Source organism: Rhinoderma darwinii, chromosome 10 (genome assembly GCF_050947455.1).
Source record: "Rhinoderma darwinii isolate aRhiDar2 chromosome 10, aRhiDar2.hap1, whole genome shotgun sequence".
NCBI classification, from domain to species: domain Eukaryota; kingdom Metazoa; phylum Chordata; class Amphibia; order Anura; family Rhinodermatidae; genus Rhinoderma; species Rhinoderma darwinii.
The window spans coordinates 65,377,267-65,397,034 of NC_134696.1; the positions used below are offsets into that span (position 1 = coordinate 65,377,267).

The following is a 19,768-nucleotide window of genomic DNA, read 5'->3' on the forward strand; positions in this document are numbered from 1 at the left end:
GAGGGGGGATTCTGAGAGCTCACTAGAGCGAGTGAGTTTTCTCAAATTTTGCAGCGTAAAGCAATGTGGTTGCTTTACCACATGCAATGCTGCAATTTTGGGAATTGCTCCATCTAGTGACCAGCGCTGGGAAATATTATAAATTAGAATCTAATTTATAATATTTCCTGACTCGTGAAAAAATTAGAACAATGTTTAATCACCTATACACGAACTGTTTAACTAAAAAAAAAAAAAAAAAAAAAATTTCTAGCGACACATTCCCTTTAAAGAGGCTCTGTCACCAGATTTTCAAACCCCTATCTCGTAATGCAGCAGATCGGCGCTGCAATGTAGATTACAGTAACGTTTGTTTTTTTTTTTTAAAAAGTAGCATTTTTGGCCAAGTTATGAGCATTTTTAGATTTATGCAAATAAGCCTTTCTTAAGTACAACTGGGCGTGTATTGTGTGTACATCTGGGCGTTTTTACTTGTTTTACTAGCTGGGCGTTGTGAATGGAAGTGTATGATGCTGACGAATCTGCATCATCCACTTCTCCGTTAACACCCAGCTTCTGGCAGTGCAGACACATAGCGTGTTCTCGATCACGCTGTGACGTCACTTCCTGCCCCAGGTCCTGCATCGTGTCGGACGAGCGAGGACACATCGGCACCAGGCGACAGAGGCTACAGTTGATTCTGCAGCAACATCGGCGTTTGCAGGTAAGTCGATGTAGCCTCTGTCGCCTTGTGCCGATGTGTCCTCGCTCGTCCGACGCGATTCAGGACCTAGGGCAGGAAGTGACGTCACAGCGTGATCTCTCGAACACGCTGTGTGTCTGTGCACTGCCAGAAGCTGGGTGGTAACGAAGAGAAGTGGATGATGCAGATTCGTCAGCATCATACACTTCTATTCACAACGCCCAGCTAGTAAAAGGTAAAAACGCCCAGATGTACATACACAATACACGCCCACTTGTACATAACTTTAAACAAGCCCAGTTGTACTTAAAAAAAGCCTGATTTGTATAAATATAAAAATGGTCATAACTTGGCCAAAAATGCTCGTTTTTTAAAAAACAAAATGTTACTCTTATTTACTTTGCAGCGCCGATCTGCTGCAATAGGAGATGGGGGTTGCAAAATCTGGTGACAGAGCCTCTTTAAAGGAATGTGTCGCTAGAAATTATTATTTTTTTTTAGTTAAACAATTATGTAAGTGGTTAAACATTGTTATAAATTAGAGTAAAAAAAAAGAACAATTTTACAACATTCCCATGTGCTGGGCACTAGAGTGCAAATCCCAAAATTGCAGCATTGGCAATGTGGTAAAGCAACCTCATTGCTTTATGCTGCAAATTTGGGGTAGACACTCGCTCTAGTGTCCTCACACAATCCCCCCTCCCTTATTCTGGCTAGTGCCAGGAGAAGGAGGGGGTTGAATCTTCAAATCTCGTACACTGTGTGCCGCCATTTTCTGAGCGAATTCAGTGTATAAGATACAGTGGTAATCAGACCGTATAACACTAACATAATACACACGTCACATACACAAACATAACTTACCTGCTCCTGCTGCCGCCTCTGCCCTGCGTCTTTGCTTCCTTTAAACTATGGTCGGAAGCCACGACCGAAAGTCGTCATCTTACTGTCCGGCCGCAGCTTCCGGTCCACATGAAAATGGCGCCAGATTTCACACTGCCAAAGACCTTCCTTTTGATCTGTGTGGAAGTGGCGCACAGTATATAGTGAATGGAACGGCTCCCGTTCGCTTTCTCTATGGGGATGTATGTGCCATATTCCATCTCTGTATGTGTCGTTAATCAACACATACAGAGATGAAAAAAAAATGGCAGCCCCCATAGTGAAGTAAAAGTAAGGAAAAAGTACAACACAAAAACACAAATAAATAAAACATTTATTTTAATAACCTACTAAAAGCAATATTATAAAAAAACATTTCATGACCCCTTCCCTTTAATTCCTCCAGGGTGAATGGCTCCTCCAGTGATGCCCTCTGAGTTTCAGAGAGGAACAGGAATTTTATTTGTACTAAAGATTTTTCAATACCAGTCTGGTCCACTTCAATTGTGGAGGTATATAATTGACAGAAAAATAATCTAAATTCTAACTTGATTTCTTTCTTGTCCTGTCATAGCTCCCACACGTGTTCCAATGGAGACAATTTTTTTTATTTTTCTTGTTTCCGAACAATATCAGCCAGCAATTTGTCTGGCCTACCTGACTTGCAAAAAATGTTTTTGCTGGGCCTTACAAAGAATGTGTCGTATATTTAACTCTGGCTAATGACAAGTTATTTATAATTGTCTCCATTGGATCGTTCGAGAGCTCCTCCTCCTCCTCCTCCTCCCAATGCTTTATTTGCACTTTTACGTGAATCCTTTGGACAAAGGGAGAGAGAATTAAAAACTCAATCTCCTATTAACGCTCCTCTCAAAAAGGCTTGCAGTGAGTCCCAGGCCGAATGTATGAGTAGAATTTTGGTTAATTTCCAAAAGAATAATTGCCTGATTAAAGCCTGGTTGTTAATGGACAACCAGTGTGGATTGATCCTGGGTAAGGCCCTGTCCCCGCCTGTCTTCAGATCTACCACCATAGGGTAGTGATCAGAGACCCCTGAAGTTTCAAAGACCATCCTTTCAATTATATCCAAGCCACTCTAGTTCGCCAAAGACCTAATCTATTCTAGACATTGATTTATATGTCTGGCTATAATAACATGAGGCTTTTTTTTATTTTGGGGTCTCATCCTCCATACATCTTTAAAACCTGAAAATGTATATGGGAGGTATCCACCAGCTCACCTTCAGCAGAATCGCGCTGCTGGCTGCGCCCGGATCCTCGTGTCGGCACACGATCTATGGAACGAACAGGAATACAGGGAAGGATCCAGCGCAATTTTGTGGGTCAAGAGCTGCGTGACACAGTTCTAATTCTGTCCAACCATGCATCCAGAACGCAATTAAAATCAACATTTAACAGTATCCCTCTACTGGATGAATACAAGCAGATTATTCAGTACATAGGGTGAATAAGGGGGAGGTATAAAAACAGATGCCAGCACGCATCTAAGCTACAGAGGGATATGCATCTTCCCTTATCTGTAACTGTTGATGATGCCTTTTAAAATCAATCTTTGTGAATCAAAATACTTATGCCTCTATAGAATATGTAGAACATGTTGAGTCTGGCCGGCTCATTTTATTTATTTTTTTTTAATTATTTCTAACTTCTCCCCAGTCAAATGTGTTTCGGTATAAGCCATTATTGCTGTTAACGTTTATTAGGTCAAATATCATGCATCACTTTTTGTCCCCTAATCCTCTCACATTCCATGTTAAGATTTGAAGTCTCATTTTCTACAAAAAAAAAAAAAGAATCCCGTGGCTGGTAATACCCACCTCATTAGGCCTCATGCACACAAACATGCTTTTACGGCCGCAATTCCCCCGAACGTCTACGGGAGAATTGCGGCCCCATTAATTCCTATGGGGCCATTCACACGACCGTGGTTTTCACGGTCCGTGCATGGCCCATGAGCCTGCACCGCAGAAAGAACGGGCAAGCCTTATTACGGCCATTTTCTGCGGTCCAGGCTCATTGAAAATAATGGGCGGATCGTGGCTGTCACTCCGTGGCCGGCCAACCCGGAAATCATGGCTGTGCACATGGCTACAGTCGTGTGCATGAGGCCTTAGCCTACTACATGGCCTGCAATGCAGAACATACATGCAGCCCTCTTCCACTTCAGGCCACCCCCTTTATCCCCCCTCCCCCAAGCCGTTATTGCTTTATTATGGTTATAACAGTTGTGTGTCCTATTACACCATGCGATCTATAATAACCCTTTCCCGTCACTAATATGCCTATTTACATCGGAAAAGGGTATTTAAAGATGGCACCCGCTCACTTCCGTTGCTTTAAGGGAACAGGTGTGGCCGTTCCGTCAAAAATAGGACAGGTCCTATTCCTGTCTGTTTTTGACGGAACAGTCTCGGCCTTTTCATCGATTTGGTCCGTGAAACAACGGACCGCACACGGAAGCCAACCTTGTGCAGTAGGTGTCACGGATCAGTCATTAACGGCCGTACAACGACCAACGGAAGTGTGCATGAGGCCTAAGGCTGAGGTGCTGTGGCCACCCACCCACAATGACTTTTTTTACGCTGGGTAAGTTCTGAGCAGATCCTCCAGGAAAGTCTGTTTGCCTGTTATGTGACCCATCCAGTGCACCACTTTTCTTTTCTCAAACAAACGTCTCTGCTTCTACAGGTGGTCGTCATTCCGGTACCCTTGAACCAAAAGTTGCAGGGTTTTTATTCCAACCTTTTTGTCGTCCCTATAAAGGGCAGCTCGGTTTCACTCAACTGGAACTCAAGCGTCTTAACGCGCAGGTTCAGGTCCGTCATTTTCAGATGGAATCACTCTGATCTGTCAACGCTTCCATGGAACGGGGAATTTCTTCTATGGACATTAGGGACTCATCTACACGTCCCTATCTGCACTGTCCACCAGTGCTACCTGCGTTTTGCGGCACGGTATTGTTACCAATTTGTAGGCACTTTTGGCCTGACCACGGCCCTGCGAGTATTCACAAAAGTTCTGTTATGGCACGCATTCGCACCAGGGACGGTGTCAGTCACCGCTTACCAGGACGACGTAATCAAATCTAACTAAAGGGGGCAACGAGATGGCCCTCCAGATCTCTCTGGAAACTGAGTCGGTATGGTTGGATCATAAACCGGTCCAAGTCTTGCCTATCTCCTTCACAGCAGATCGTTTTTTTTGGGGTCGCCTTCAACTAACTCGGCGAAGGTTTCTCTTCCTCTGGAAATGTAGTCTTAATCTTTAGCACAGGATTCGTTCCCTACAGACTGCTGTGCCTACCTCATTCCGCCTCTGCATGCGGGTGCTCCGGACCATGGTGGCCTCTATCTAGACTATTCAATTTGCATAGTTCCACACGTGTCCTCTGCAGCAGGCGATCCTCTCCCAGTGGGACAGATCTTTGCAATCATTAGATATGAAATTGCCCCTTCCCCTCTGTCAGTCGGTCGCTTCTGTGGTGTATATCGGTTCTCTGGCCGTTCCTTGGGGGCGCTCCTTCCTCCCTCTGAACTTGCTGATCTTCTCCACGGATGCCAATCTCAAGTAATGGGGGCCCACTCGGTCTCGGTATGGACACCATGTGAGGCATCAGATGGACAATGCCATGGCTGTGGCTTATCTAAATCACCAAGGTGGCACTCTGTGATGGCTGAGGCTTCCAGGATCCTGGTCTGGTCAGAAGCTCACGTTCTGGCCCTCACAGCAGTTCACATTCCTGGGGGCAGACTATCTCCGTCGAGAAACGGATCCTGGGAAGTGGTCTCTTCACCAAGATGTAGTCAACCAAATTTGTCTCTGGTGGGGTTGTCTGGATGTGGACTTAATGGCCTCAAGGTTCCCTTTTATTTCCTGAGCTCAGGATCTGGAGTCCTGTGCCTTGGACGCTCTCGTGGAATCATGGGCGGACTTCCCTCTTCTGCCATGACTCCACAGGCTCAAAGCGGAGGGCTTTCTTGCCATCCTGGTGGCCCCGGATTGGCTGCGCAGTTGGTACGCAGAGCTCAGGTCCCTCTTGGCCCTTGCCTTTTTGTCCTGTCCTTCTCTCTCACATACCTTTCTTCCACCAGAGTTGAAAGAGGTTTTGTCACCAGATTATAAGTGCCCTATCTCCTACATAATGTGATCAGCGCTGTAATGTAGAGAACAGTGGTTTTTATTTTGAAAAATGATGATTTTTGAGCAAGTTATGAGCAATCTTAGATTTATGCTAATTAGTTTCTTAATAGACCACTGGGCGTGTTTTTACTTTTTACCAACTGGGCGTTGTACAGAGGAGTGTATGACGCTGACCTATCAGTGTCATACACTTCTCATTGTTCCAGCCCAGCTTCGTTCACTGCACACAGTGTGGTTGTGCAGTGAAAGAAGCTGGGCTGGAACATTGAGAAGTGGATCACCCTGATCTTCACAATGCCCACTTGGGCAAAAGTAAAAACACTCCCAGTTGTCTATTAGACTAATTAGCATAAATCCAAAATTGCTCATAACTTGCTAAAAAATGATAGTTTTTCAAAATAAAAACCACTGTTCACTACATTACAGCGCCGATCAGATTATGTAGGAGATAGGGCACTTATAATCTGGTGACAGAGCCTCTTTAAGGTCACTATGTTTAACGGCATGGCTGCTGAATCCGCCGTTCTGAGGGTTCATGGGTTTTTGTCCTCTCTATGCTTCAGGCCATAAAGTCCTCTTTAGCATGCATCTTTCATCATACATGGTAGGCTTACCTTGGTTGGTGTGAGGATTGCAAGCTTCCCGCCCTTGTTTTTCCTTGTCCAGGATTCTAACCTTTCTACAGCGTTGTTTTGATCAAGGTTTAACTCTCCCTGAAGGGGCAGGTATCTGCCCTTTTCCATTTTTGTTTCCATGTTCGTGTTCCATCTTGCAGTCGATTCCATTTGAAACAGAGCGAGATCTCTCCTTTTTCGGTCCTGGAAGGTGCTTTTTCTGGTCTAGGTTACTTCCATCTGGAGGGTTTCTAGTTTAGTATCTGATTCTTCAAGACAAGTCGGTGCACCGCACGGTGCCAACATTTTTGTCTAAAGTGGTTTCAGCCTCCCACATGAACGATTTTGTCTTGCTATCTTTTTGTCCTCCTTCCAGTCATCTGAGGGAGCGTTTCCTCCATGACCTGGATGTTGTCCGTGCTCTGCGGATTTACCTTTGTCACTGCTACCATCTGGCAGTCGGATTCCCTCTCCATCCTTCCTGAGAGTCCTAGGAAAGGTTTGGCAGACTCTAAGGCCACCATTGCTCGGTGGATTCATATGATTGTTCGTGAGGCTTATCACATACGGGGAAGGGTTCCCAGTTTCCGGGTCATGGCAGATCGGTTGGGTGCACCACCAGGCCTCTGCGCTTCAATTGTGCAAGGGGACCACCTGCTCTTCTCTGCACACCTGTCAAGTTGTACTTGATGTATACCTTTTTCCTCTGCAGATGCTTCTCTGGGTCGCAAGGTATTGCAGGCATCTGAGAAATAGCTGACAGTGTTCTGTACCTTCCCCTAGGGACTGCTCTAGGACGTCCCACAGTCTGTGCCCCCCCCCCCTATGTAACTAACAAAAAACAGGACTTTTCGAATGCTCACTGTAAAATCCTTTTCTTCTGCTGTTCAGTGAGGGACACGGTTCCCACCCAATTGTTTCCAACTTTTTTATTTTTTTTTGTGGTTTTCCGTTTTGTGATTACTCTAGTGTTTCACATATCTTACCTTGGATCTGCTTTTCCTCCGCTTCTGTCGCAAGATCATAAAGGGAGAAGCTGTATGATGCTGATAGGACGGTGTGAAGCAGCCATAACCGATGCCTCCCCCAGTGAATCCTCCGCATTACTGCCCCATTGGCTAGTATAGCCTAATTAGCATTATAAAAAGAAATTACTCATAACTTGGAAAGCAGATGGCTTGGGATACAAACTACACTGAAATCCGTGTGACCGCGCCTCTGACAGTGAGTTTGGATTTGGGCTTTACTGAACTAATGACGTTCATAAAAAAAAAAAACATTCATAAGTCGACCTACGTTGTGGCTTTTTTTTTTTTTTTTTTTTATATCCGCTCCATATAATTTTAATGCTTCAGAATCGCTGCTCTTCTGTTGTGGGTTTTCCACGTTGAATTCAGAAACCTGCAACAAAGGGCTTGCTTGTGCAAATGGAAAAAATATATTTTATTTTGAAATTAAATAAACTTATACTTACCCTCGGCCGTAGTCCTAGCGACGTGATCTTGTTGAGCGCAGCCTGGCCGCCTTGGATGACGTTTTGTCGCGTGACTGCTGCATCCAATCAAAAGCTGCATCGGTCACATGGACTACAGCATCATCTTAGGGGGCCGCGCTACGTTCAGAAGAGAAGAATGAGTTTCTATGTGAATACAGCCAGGGTAAGTGTACTTCCCCTCCCCCCCCCCCCCCCCTCTTTTTCTTCCCTATTGCTACAGGACTTCCACAGCGGACATGCCATCCACTGCACCACAATTTGGTGCGATTGTTTCAGGTAGAATTTCCTGCAGCTTCCAGGGTGGGAAAGTTGGGTAGTTTTACGCATCATATTTGCCTAGATATAAACAGAACCATAAAAGTGGGGGGGTAAAGCCAAATTGCGTAGATTGATAAAAGACAAGTTAAAGTTCAACCTTTCTTACTCAATGTTTTCCACTGCTAGATTATTTATAACCCTCAATGCGATTCGTCAGTAAATAAACATCTAGCCCTTTTTTAACCACTTCTGGACTGCCCATTGACTAAACGGGTCCGCAATTTACTCTGCAAGTTCGTTCCAGAACTTCCTGCAGAGCTAGCTGGTTTGCCGCTCCCCGGCAGCGTTTAGCTCCGTGATACAGCTGTCTCTAGACAGCTATATCATGTAACTTTAACCGGAGACCACTCAGCGTGGTCTCCGGTCATGTGATCGTTGTGACAGCATATTGCAGCGATCACATTGCTCCTCCCAGCATTGTTTGCGCACCAGCGGTAAGGAGCTGAGCTATGTGAACGCTGTGACAGCCTGTCACAGCGATCACATGCGTGCCGACGTTAAGGAGCTCCATGACCGAGCTTGAGTGGTCTCTGGTCAGGTGATCGCTGTGACAGCCTGTCACAGCGATCGGCAGTTGCATCTTCTCGCCAGAGGGAGAAGAATAATGTAATGCTGAAAAAAAAAATTTTCGCAATAAAAATTTGCCCTATAAATAAATTTGTCTATCTGCTACACGGCGACTTTGGCCACGCACGCACTGGTCGTCCGGCCAAAGATTACAATGTCCCGTAGCCTACACTGCATGTAATAAAAGTCAATGTGGTTGTGTCGCAATGCGCAAGTTGCCACGACATGACAGTTGCAAGAAATCCAAACTGTCGTGTCGCAGTTATTTTGCAGGTCGCAACGCAAACACATTGACTTTCATTACTTGTGGTGTGGGCTATGGGACATAGCGATCTTTGGTCGGACGACCTGTGTCGTGGCCGAAGTCACCATGTAACTCACACGGAGTATTTTGCAGGCAGAAAAAAAATCTGCCTCAAAATTCCTTCAGTAATTTTGAGGCAGATTTTGACCTGCCTGCCCTTTTTTGCTGAGGATAGGCAATCCGTTTTCATGGACTGGAAACGTCAACATCTGTAATGGTCGTATGGTGTCAGCGAACCAGCTTTGGGAAAAAATTTTTTCTCTAAAAGCCAGTTTGGACATCACTCATTGTAAGCGTGTAAGAAATGCACACATATTTGGTATAGTTTGGCAGCCGTTGCCAAATACGTATTCAGGTGTATACCCAGTGGCTGCACCAGATGAGAAAAATGTGAAATTTTTTTACTATTTCCCCCCCCCCCCTTTTTCCTTTCATATTTTCAAAAAAAGTTAAATATATATTTTTTTACACAATATTGAAGCCCAATATGTTCTGAGAAAAACAAGACCAAATACGTGTAGGTTTGAAAAATAATAGAACAATTTTGCTTTTAAATTGGCACATGGCTAAATCTTAAAAATGGGCCTGTTCAGGAAGTGGGGTAAAGCTCCTGGTCAGGAAGGGGTTAAATAGTATCTGCCCTTGCTATTGCTTGTGGTAGGAAATTTCATAGTTTGACTGCTCTAACTGTAAAGAACACTTTTCCCTTTATTGATATCTAAAACATGTTTCCACACTGAATGAATGTACTCTAACGCATAATTTCTTTACAAGGACTTTACAAAGGAACAGTTTATTTGTATTGAGAATTTTTTTTTTTTTTTTTTTATTCCAGAGCACAATAAACCAGACTCCAGTAACACTGCAAGTTCCTGGATTAATGAGTTCTCAGGTGCAGATGGGAGGTCACCCAACAGAAGTACTTTGTTTGATGAATATGGTTTTGCCAGAAGAACTACTGGATGATGACGAGTATGAAGAGATTGTGGAAGATGTGAGGGATGAGTGTAGCAAATACGGCATTGTTAAATCTATTGAAATACCACGGCCAGTTGACGGTGTTGAGGTACCAGGATGTGGAAAGGTATGTTTGATTTTACTTACAATCTACAGGGTATTTTATAATTTCATGTTAGTTCCTGTTTACATCTGCTTTGGTGGCCTCAAGATCTGGTCCAAAAAAACGCTATTCTTTCCTGTAAATAGACGGAACCCATTAAAGTCAATGGGTTCCATTGGGCTCCGATGGTGTCAGTCATGCAACTGACCCGGTGTTTTCGCTGTCTTTTGCTTCTCTGATGGAGCAGAGCAACGGAAACACTGAATAGTAGATGTGAACAGGCCCATTATCCTTTTAAATAAATTTCATCATTGGGAAGCAGAAGCTTGCTCTTAAATGGACACTTACTTTTCAAACAACTTAAGCTAATCTAATGGCATACCGTGTCCTATTTTCTCACAAACCCTTCACACGGTCCGTTGAAACAACGGCCATGTGAATGGCCCCATTGAATTACATAGGTCCGTGTGATGGCTGTTTTAACGGACGTATAACACGTTTGTGTGAATAAGGCCTTATTGCTGCTACCCACCCCCTGTTAAGCAAAATCCAACTAGTTACAGGGCAGAGTAGACTGGCTCCAGGAAGTGGGGGCTGTGTCTTTCCACAGCCTGCCCATAGAAGGCTATGGGGAGGGGAAGCATGAGCAGAGAGGAGACACAGGCTGCCGGTGTTTTTAGCTTAAACCAGTGCTGTAGACTCGGCTTACTGCTATATGATCTCCCCATGCTGCTGTTAGATATTCTATATATCTTCTATATACGTGATAGAAGAGCAGGATTCTCTTTTCTCTGTGCGGTGTATAGAAGACATGAGAGCAGTAATGCTCCACCCACTAACTCTGAGAATTAGAGCCTGCAGAGGGAAAAGCGCTAATGTGTATCTATATCTTGCTGCACAGTAAAGGTGATATTATACGGCCCGACCTAAGCCGTGTAGACTAGCACCGATCAATGAGACAGCTCGTTGATCGGCGCTCATTTGCTACTTCCACAAGGAGCTAGTATAGGGACGAGCGCTCGTTGCTCCAATCGCTCGTTCCCATACAGGGAGATGTGCTGCCGACAACGATAATTTGGCAATGAAAACGATGCAATCAAGCGATAAACAAACGTTTGCTCGTGCATCGGCTGATCGTTGCCCTGTTTACACAAGGCTATTATCGGAACAGTTTGCCAGATAATCGGCCGGCGTAAAAAGGCCTTAAGAATGCTTTTCAAAATTAAAAGTGTTAATGTGTTTTTTGTTTATTAAACCATTCACAAACTAAGAATGAACAAAAGAGAAAAATCAAATCAATATTTGGTGTGACCACCTTTTTTTTTGCTTTCAAAACAGCACATATTATTCTAAGTACACTTGCACACTTTTTTTTTTAAAAGGTACCCTGCAGGGAGGTTATTAGCAGGGAGATTGCAGGGCCCTGTGGTAAGTTTAGGAGAATTAACCACAGGGCTCCTTGTTTACGCTGAAGATAGTTCTTAATGACATTGGCTGTATGTTGTCCTGCTGCAGAATAAATTTGGAGCCACTCTGATGCCTCCCTGGTGGTATTGCATGCTGGATAAGTACCTGTAGTTCTCCGCATTGAGGACACCATTAATCCTCACCAAGTCCCCCAACACCATTTGCTGAAATGCAGCCCCAAACTTGCAAGGAACCTCCACCATGCTTTACTGTTGCCTTCAGGCACCCATTATTGTACCACTATCCAGCCCTTCGGTGAACAAACTGCCTTTTGTTACAGCCAAATTCAAAATTTTGACTCTTCAGTCCAGAGCAGCTGCTGCCATTTTTCGACACCAGAGTTCCTATGTTTTTGTGCATAGTTGAGTCGCTTGGCCCTGTTGAAAGTATTTTGGGCTGCAATTTATCCATGAAGACTACTACTGACCTGGACAGTAGATGGATGTACCTGGATCCCTCTGGTTTCTGCTAGTTCTGAGCTGATGGTATGGTTGGACGTTTTCCAGTTTCTAAGGGAAGTAAGCATGATGTCTTGATCTGCTGTACTAAGTTTCCTTGACCAACCACTGTGTCTACGGTCCTACGTTTTCTTTGTGCTTCAAAAGGGCTTGAACAGCACATATTGACACCCCAGTCTGCTTAATGTTTTCCTGGGAGAGACCTTGCTGATGTAGCATAACTACGTTGTCTTGTTGCTGTGCTCAGTCTTGCCGTGGTGGACCTGTGAAATTAAATGGTCTTCCTCACATTTTGTAGCGTAGTTTGGCTATTTCTCGCACAGCATTAAGCCTCCTACACGTTTTTTTTGTTAATGACCTTTCAACCTACCTTTTGAAAATGATAATCATTGTCTGGTATAATTGGTTAATCCTACACCTCATTATAATCCTACAACATCCATGAAATTGTGCAAGTGTACCTGTTTGATGCTGTTTTGAAGGAAAAGTGGATGTCACACCAAGTTTTGATTTTAGATTTCTCCTGTTGATTCAATTTGTATTTTGTTAGTTTTTTATTTTCATCAATTGACACATTGAAAGCATTCTTACTGTTACTGTGCAGCATTTTTTCACAAATGCCTAAAACTTTTGCACAGTACTCTGGAGAATTTTTATTTTTTGTTACATTGATGGCACAGACCATAGGTATATGCTGTTGACACTAAGAATAAAAAAAGTGATGACTCCTGCGTAGGAGGCAGGCCTTTCTGCTGATAGTCCCTGTCAAGAATAAATTTTTTTATTATGAAGAACTAGGGGCACAGGGTCCCCCTGTGTTCCCTTGGTGGTGCACAGTTTCATATGTAAATGCACTGTTGTCCAACCTGCCTATGAAGAGAAACTGGACAAGAGCATCAGCTACTTTGTCACCCACCAGCCCAAGAAGCACCTATAACCTTTCTCCCACCAGATCCTTGCAATCATTGGATATGAAATTCCTCCTTCCCCTCTGTCAGTCGCTCACTTCCGTGGAAGGGCTGGAGAAGTGATCTACACCATGTATATCACTTCTCTGGCTGTTCCTTTGTGGCGCTCCTTCCTCCCTCTGAACTCGCTGATCCTCTCAAGGGATGGGGGCCCACCTTCTGGAATCTCATGGCTCAGGAACTGTTGTCTCCGCAGGACTCTTTCTTTCCCATCAACATTTTGGAATTGAGACCCCTTTCTGTCGCCTTCACTGAACTCAGTCTCTGTGCGGACACCATGTGAGGGATCAGATGGACAATGCCGTGGCTTATCTAAATCACCAAGGGGTGGCACTTGTAGTGTTGGCCGAGGCTTCCAGGATCCTGGTCTGGGTGGAAGCCGACGTTCTGGCCCTCACAGCGGTTCACATTCCCAGGGTCGACAATTGGGTTGCGGACTATCTCAGTCGAAACGGTGGATCCTGGGGAGCGGTCTCTTCACCAAGATGTAGTCAACCAAATTCGTCTCAGGTGGAGTTGCCCGGATGTGGACTTGATGGCCTCAAGGTTCCCTGCTTCATCTCCCAAGTGAAGCTTGGGACCCAGAGTCCTTGGCCTTGTAAAGGTGGTAAAACACACCCCGCCCCACCCTGCTGGCCAGCAGCTTTTTATTTATTTAGGCTGTTGCCATTGCTAGTCACTGTACTGGTTGGGGGGGGTGACCTTTTTTTTTTTTTTTTTTACTTTGTCCTCCAATAGCGCTTCAGCATTCTTTTTCATATTTTAAATTTGTTTTATTCCCTTATCCTCTCTCTCATGTGGAGTCTGGACTCTTGATTGGCCGGTCTTCTCAAATGACTGCCAGCGGCTAATCTTGGGTGGATCTTCGGCGCTACCTGCTGTTCTCTAATATTTGGATGGATGCTGCTGAGGATGGGGACACAGGGCTGGGCATCTTGAACAGAGCTGCTGCTTCCTGCCTGAGGAAGGACTTCTGATGTTTTGGGAAAGAGTGGGATCAGCCCTGCTTCTTTCTACTTTTCTTGCGGGTGCCCTAGATGTTTTCTACCCTTTTCGAGAGAGGCAATTCTTCTGCATGGGTGAGGTTCCCGGCATTGGATTCCCTGCGGTTTCTCGTTTGGCCAAGGCCACTACCTTGCCAATGGTGCATTCTACTTCCTGCATAGATCCTCTGAATAGCCATGTGGAATTTTCTGGACGGACTATTCCCTTCGCTGAACTTTCACATCCGTCTGAGTTAGCAGAGTGGTCAGTGAATGGGCACACAAATTTAGACAAAGTATATCTCTGAAGCTGGCTTCTGTTTCCTTTGTCACTGTTTACATGACTAATGTCTGGAGCGGTTCAATCTGCAGAGGCGGCAAGCCTTCTTTACTGAATCTATGGAATAGCCGATCGCAGGAGCTGGTGACAGTAGGGACAGTAGATGGATTAGATCATTTCCTGGAACAAAAAAAAATATTTGCTCCTATGTGTAGAAATTTTTCCCATCTCTTGGTTGAACTTGAGGGACGTATCCTTTTTTCAACCGTACTAACTATGTAACCTGGCTGAAAGCTGTGTCTGCTGAATCAGCCTCCAAAACCTCCCTGACTACACTCCCCTTTTACAGGCTCTCATCTCTTTTTGGGCCTAGGTTAGATGAGAATCTCTGAAGTTACAGCTGGCAAATGCACCTATCCTCCTAAAAATAGGCCTAAGCGCACTGCTTTGGACAAAAAAGGTGGGTGTGCATTTTTGTTCCTTTCGCGGTTACTCCCAACACCACATCCTGTAGGTTTCAGCCTCACCAGGTACAGTAGGCCACACCTTCCTTCAAGACTGCCCTTCTGGCATCCTCCACCTCTGAAGGCTGGAACCGGCAAGGACATTCCCGCCTGAGGAGGTGCCCCAATTATATTCACCCTATACCCTCAAGTCAAAAGTTTGTCCCCCCAAAAGTCAGTTCGGCTTGGCCCATCCTGGATCTCAAGCATCTAAACGCGCATATTCGGGTCTGTCATTTTTGGATGGAATCCCTCTGATCTGTCATCACAGAATAAACTCCCCCTGTTCCATGGCAGCTGACCTAAAGGACGCATATCTACACGTCCCTATCTGCACTTCCCACGCTTTGCAGTACGGTCTTGTCTTTACCAGTTCGTGGCCCTTCCATTCTGCCTGGCATTGGCCCCGAGAGTATTTATGGTCGTGATTTCGCTACTTCGCACCAGGGGGATGTTGGTCACTCCGTACCTGGATGACTTTCTGATCAAGTCTCCCTCCAGGGAGGAGAATTAGGGGGCTCTCGATCACTCGTAGTTGGCACGGTGTGATTATCAACCAAAGTCTTGCCTATCTCCGTCCCAGCAAATATTTTTTTCTTTTCTTTGGGGGGTCCCCTTCGACACTTGCTCAGCGACTGTTTTCCTTTCCCCCACAGCGGCTCTTCATACTCAGGGACGGGATTTGTTCCTTAGACCGCTGTGCCGAACACTCCGCCTCTACATGTGGTTTCTCAGGATCGTGGTGGCCTCAATCGAGACCATTCCATTTTTGCAGTTCCACATGCGTCCTCTGCAGCGGGTTGATTTCCTGCTGGGACCGATCCTTGCAATCACTGGATCTGAAGTTCACCCCCCCCTTGCTGAAGTGGCTAAATCCTCTCCGGATCCTAGCCTCAAGGAAAAGGGGGAGTCTGCACTTCCTGACTATCTTCTGGAATTGTCATTTTTCTGTGCCTCCTGCACTGGACTAGGATTCTGGTCTGGGCGGAAGCTCAAGATCTGACTGTTACAGCGGTTCACATTCCCAAGGTCAGCAATTGGGTCGCAGACTTTGTCGTGAAACGGTGGATCCCGATTAGTGGGTTCATCTGATGGACTCAAGGTTCAATCAACAGGTCCCCTGCTTCATTTCCTGAGCCCAGGACCAGGAGACATGCACCATGGACGCTCTCGTGGAGCCATGGTCTGACTTCAGTCTGCTGTGAGTCTTTCCTCCTCTCTAAGGCGGTACTCCACTGTACCCACCTTTTTGCCTAAAGTTGTTTCGATCTTCCATATGAATGAAGATATTGTCTTGTCATCTTTGTCCTACTCCCAGTTATCCGAGGGAGCGCTTTCTCTACAACCTGGTTGTCGTCCGCTTCTTTCCAGCGATCGGATCGCTTATTTGTCCTCCCGGAGGGTCCCAGGCAGGGTTTGGCGGCCTCAAATGCCACCATAGCTCGGTGGATTTGAATGATTGTTTGCGAGGCTTATGTCCAGAGTTTCTCCTTTATAGTTTACGGCCCACTCTACCAGAGTGATTGGGGCTTCCTGGGCTGTGTGCCATCGTGCCTCTGCCCTTAGATTGTGCAAGGCGGCCACGTGGTCGTCTCTGCACACCTTTTTATCAAGTTCAACCAGATGCACACCGTTGCTTTTGTAGACTCTTCCCTGGGTCGCAAGGTCTTGCAGGCATGTGAAATAGCTGACCATGTTTCACATTCTGTTCCCAGAAGACTGCTCTAGGACATCCCACGGTCTGTCTCTCTCCATGTAACGAATAAGAAAACAGGATTTTTTTATTTTTTTTTTGCGTACTCACCGTAAAATCCTTTTTTTGTCCAAATCATTGGGGAGCACATCTCCCACCAATTTGTTTCACGTTTTTTGGCTGTCAGTTTGAGGGATTGCCCTCTAGTGTTTAACATGCTTAGCTTGCATTGTATCTGCTACTTGCGGACAGACTAACTATGTCTGTGGGCAGCATATATCCTGTAGGAGTCATCACTTTTTTTTATTTCATAGTGGCAACAGCATATACCCTAGGTCTGTGTCCATCATTGAACTGGACCAAAAAATTATTTCATGTGAGCGGTTTTTTGGGGGGGTCTTTGTTTAAGTAATTGGTCAGTGACTTTATGCTGCCCTCTGACATGCTGATTTCAGTCCACCGTATTCATGAGCAGCTGCGTACCCAGCCGCCGATTGACCGCTTTATATCTATTCGGGTATGTTCACACAGGGCGGATACGCTGCAGAAATGTACACTGCATATCCGCCCTGGAACCTGCAGGGAATTCCGGATGAAAGACCGCACCAAATTGTGGAGCAGTTTTTTGGCTGGAATGTCTATTGCGGATAACAGGTTAAAAAAAGTCTGTACTTACCGGTAGTAATGGTGAGGCGTCCCGCTGACGTGCTGCAGCCTGGCTTCCTGGGATGACGTCCCATGTAATCGCTACAGCCTGTGATTGGCTGCAGCAGTCATGTGAAACGTCATCCCTGGAGGCCGGATTGGATTCAGAAGCATAGAGGTCTGAGTAAGTATAGAAGTATATATTTATTTTTCTTCGGCGTTGCGATTTTTTTCAGCGGAATCGCAGCATTTTGCAAAATTTATTGCGGGTTGGAAAAACCCGCAACAGAAGAGCGGCTATTCCAAATCATAAATTGACATTCTGCGGATTAAAAAAAAAACCACCGCAGGTTAATTCATGAACGATTTTTCAACACCTTTCTTACGCAGCGTGTGGATGAGATTTGTTCAAATCTCATCCTCTGCTACTACTGTACTACGCTGTGGATTTTCTGCAATGCAATCGATTGCGGAAAATCCACAGTATTTGCGCTACGTGTGGACATAACCTTACTGTGCAGCATACTGAAATCCGCGTGTATTTCACTACTTTATGCTACTTTGAGGGCAGCATAAAGTTACTGACTGGTGGTTCTCTTTTTGGTTTTTAAGGGTAACTAAACTTTCAGAAAACTTTTAACGTGTCAAGTATTGATCGGTGGGGGTCCGAGCTTTTTCCAGAAAGCCGAGCAGTTGGAGTACAGGCACATAGACTTTCTATTGAGTCCGTACACCGTTACATCAGCTTTCTGACACAGTTCAGAAATTAAGCTCCTCAGCGCTCATCTAAGCGCTTCTGCTGCATAATTTTAGAGATCCGTAGAAGTCTCCATGCTCAGACTCCCACTGGTCAAAACTTCTGACGTGTTACTATGACATGCCCGGAGTTTTCTGAAAGTTTAGTTACCCTTTAAGCGCCTAAATTACAGAATGTTTTTGTACCATTTTATATATTATAAAAAGCTTTCTTTGCATAATTGTAGAACGCACCGCATACAATGTTTAAAGAGGCTCTGTCACCAGATTATCAAATCCCTATCTCCTATTGCATGTGATCGGCGCTGCAATGTAGATAACAGTAACTTTTTTTGTTTTTTTTAAAAAACGATAATTTTTGGCTAAATTATGAGCAATTTTATATTTATGCAAATGAGCCTTTCTAATGGACAACTGGGCGTGTTTTCTCTTATTTTCAACTGGGCGTGTATTGTGTTTTAAGTAACTGGGCGTGTTTACTTCTTTCACTGCACAATCACACTGTGCTGTGGATCATGCTGGGCTGGAACAATGAGAAGTGTAGGACACTGATTGGTCAGCATCATACACTCCTCTGTACAACACCCAGTTGGTAAAAAGTAAAAACACACCCAGTTGTCCATTGAGTCATTAGCATAAATCTAAACTAGCTCATAACTTGCTCAAAAATGATGGTTTTTCAAAATAAAAACCACTGCTGTAATCTACATTACAGTGCCAATCAGATTATGTAGGACACAGGGCAATTATAATCTGGTGACAGCCTCTTTAAAACTATTGGCTGTGGCAAGGAAATCCGTGGATATAGACTTCTAAGTATTAATAATGTGCTCTAAACTCATTTCTAAATAAGTTATTTGGCATAGAATTTTGATTATTCATTTTTAGATACAAAATGTATACTTGATATAACATTGATTGTGGCTTTTTCTTTTCCAGATTTTTGTTGAATTTACAGCCGTGTTTGACTGTCAGAAAGCCATGCAAGGACTCACAGGCCGAAAATTTGCTAATCGGGTGGTTGTCACAAAGTACTGCGATCCAGATGGTTACCACCGTCGTGATTTCTGGTAGATGTAGCTGCATAGAAGATATTAAGTAAAAAAAAAAAAAAGAAAATCTTGAGGTTTCAAAGAAAGCTCAGGACAACTTTGTATCTCCCTATCTCTATTCATGTTTTTTCAGAAGACTTGTTTACGATTAATTTTAATTTTCCCACACGCTCCTCTTTATTTTCTTGCTCAGGCATCTGTGACCTTTCCTATTTTAAAACATATTGACATGTATTCCTTGTCCTGTTCCATAGTTAATACAAACATAAGCCCTGGAAGTCACCTTTTCTTGGACTGATGGACCATGAGAAATGTTGGTTAAACTGTAGTAATTGTCTTATCATGAATTTTTTTTTTTTTTTTTTTTTGGCAGTCTCTTATTTACTAAGACAAATTAAAACATTTTGTTGTATTTTACTTTAATTCTTCATAGTATATATGGTGTCTTATTGGGGAGAATGATCTTATTGTCTGAATAAATTGCTTTTCTAGTTTAAAGCGTATCTCCAATGACATTGCCTAAAAATCATTTTGTGCACAGCTGAACAGAGCCTTTCACTACAATTCCAACAATACCTATATTATGCAGATGGCTACTTCTTAGCCAGAGATTCAACCATTATAATTGTCAGACCGTAAATGTAAAATCTTCGTGCGTTGGAAAGTTAGAGGCCCTGTTTCCAGTCAATTAAATGTTGCGGTTGCTATTTACCGTGCCATTTGACAGGTTAAACACTCATAGCAGTCGCTTCAGCACGATCCTAACACCCAACCGATAGCTTGTTCTATGGAGAGGACTTGGCATGTGAGCCTGCTCCATGTTACCCCCACCCCCGTGTATTTTGTGGATGTCGGCAAGGGGATAGATGATAGATAGATC

The 19,768-nt window shown here is 44.4% G+C and overlaps 1 protein-coding gene across 2 annotated transcripts in view; it reads left to right on the forward strand.

The window, feature by feature from the left end:
- Positions 1 to 19,311, forward strand: part of U2AF2 (U2 small nuclear RNA auxiliary factor 2) — a 62,952-nt gene extending 43,641 nt beyond the window's left edge. For both annotated transcript variants that reach the window (XM_075840016.1, XM_075840015.1), the window contains exons 10-11: positions 9,859 to 10,107; positions 18,776 to 19,311. In XM_075840016.1, the coding sequence (XP_075696131.1) occupies positions 9,859 to 10,107; positions 18,776 to 18,910 (384 nt within the window). In that variant the 3' untranslated portion in view covers positions 18,911 to 19,311. The remainder of the gene's footprint in view (positions 1 to 9,858; positions 10,108 to 18,775) is intronic.
- The last annotated feature ends 457 nt before the right edge of the window (positions 19,312 to 19,768 follow it).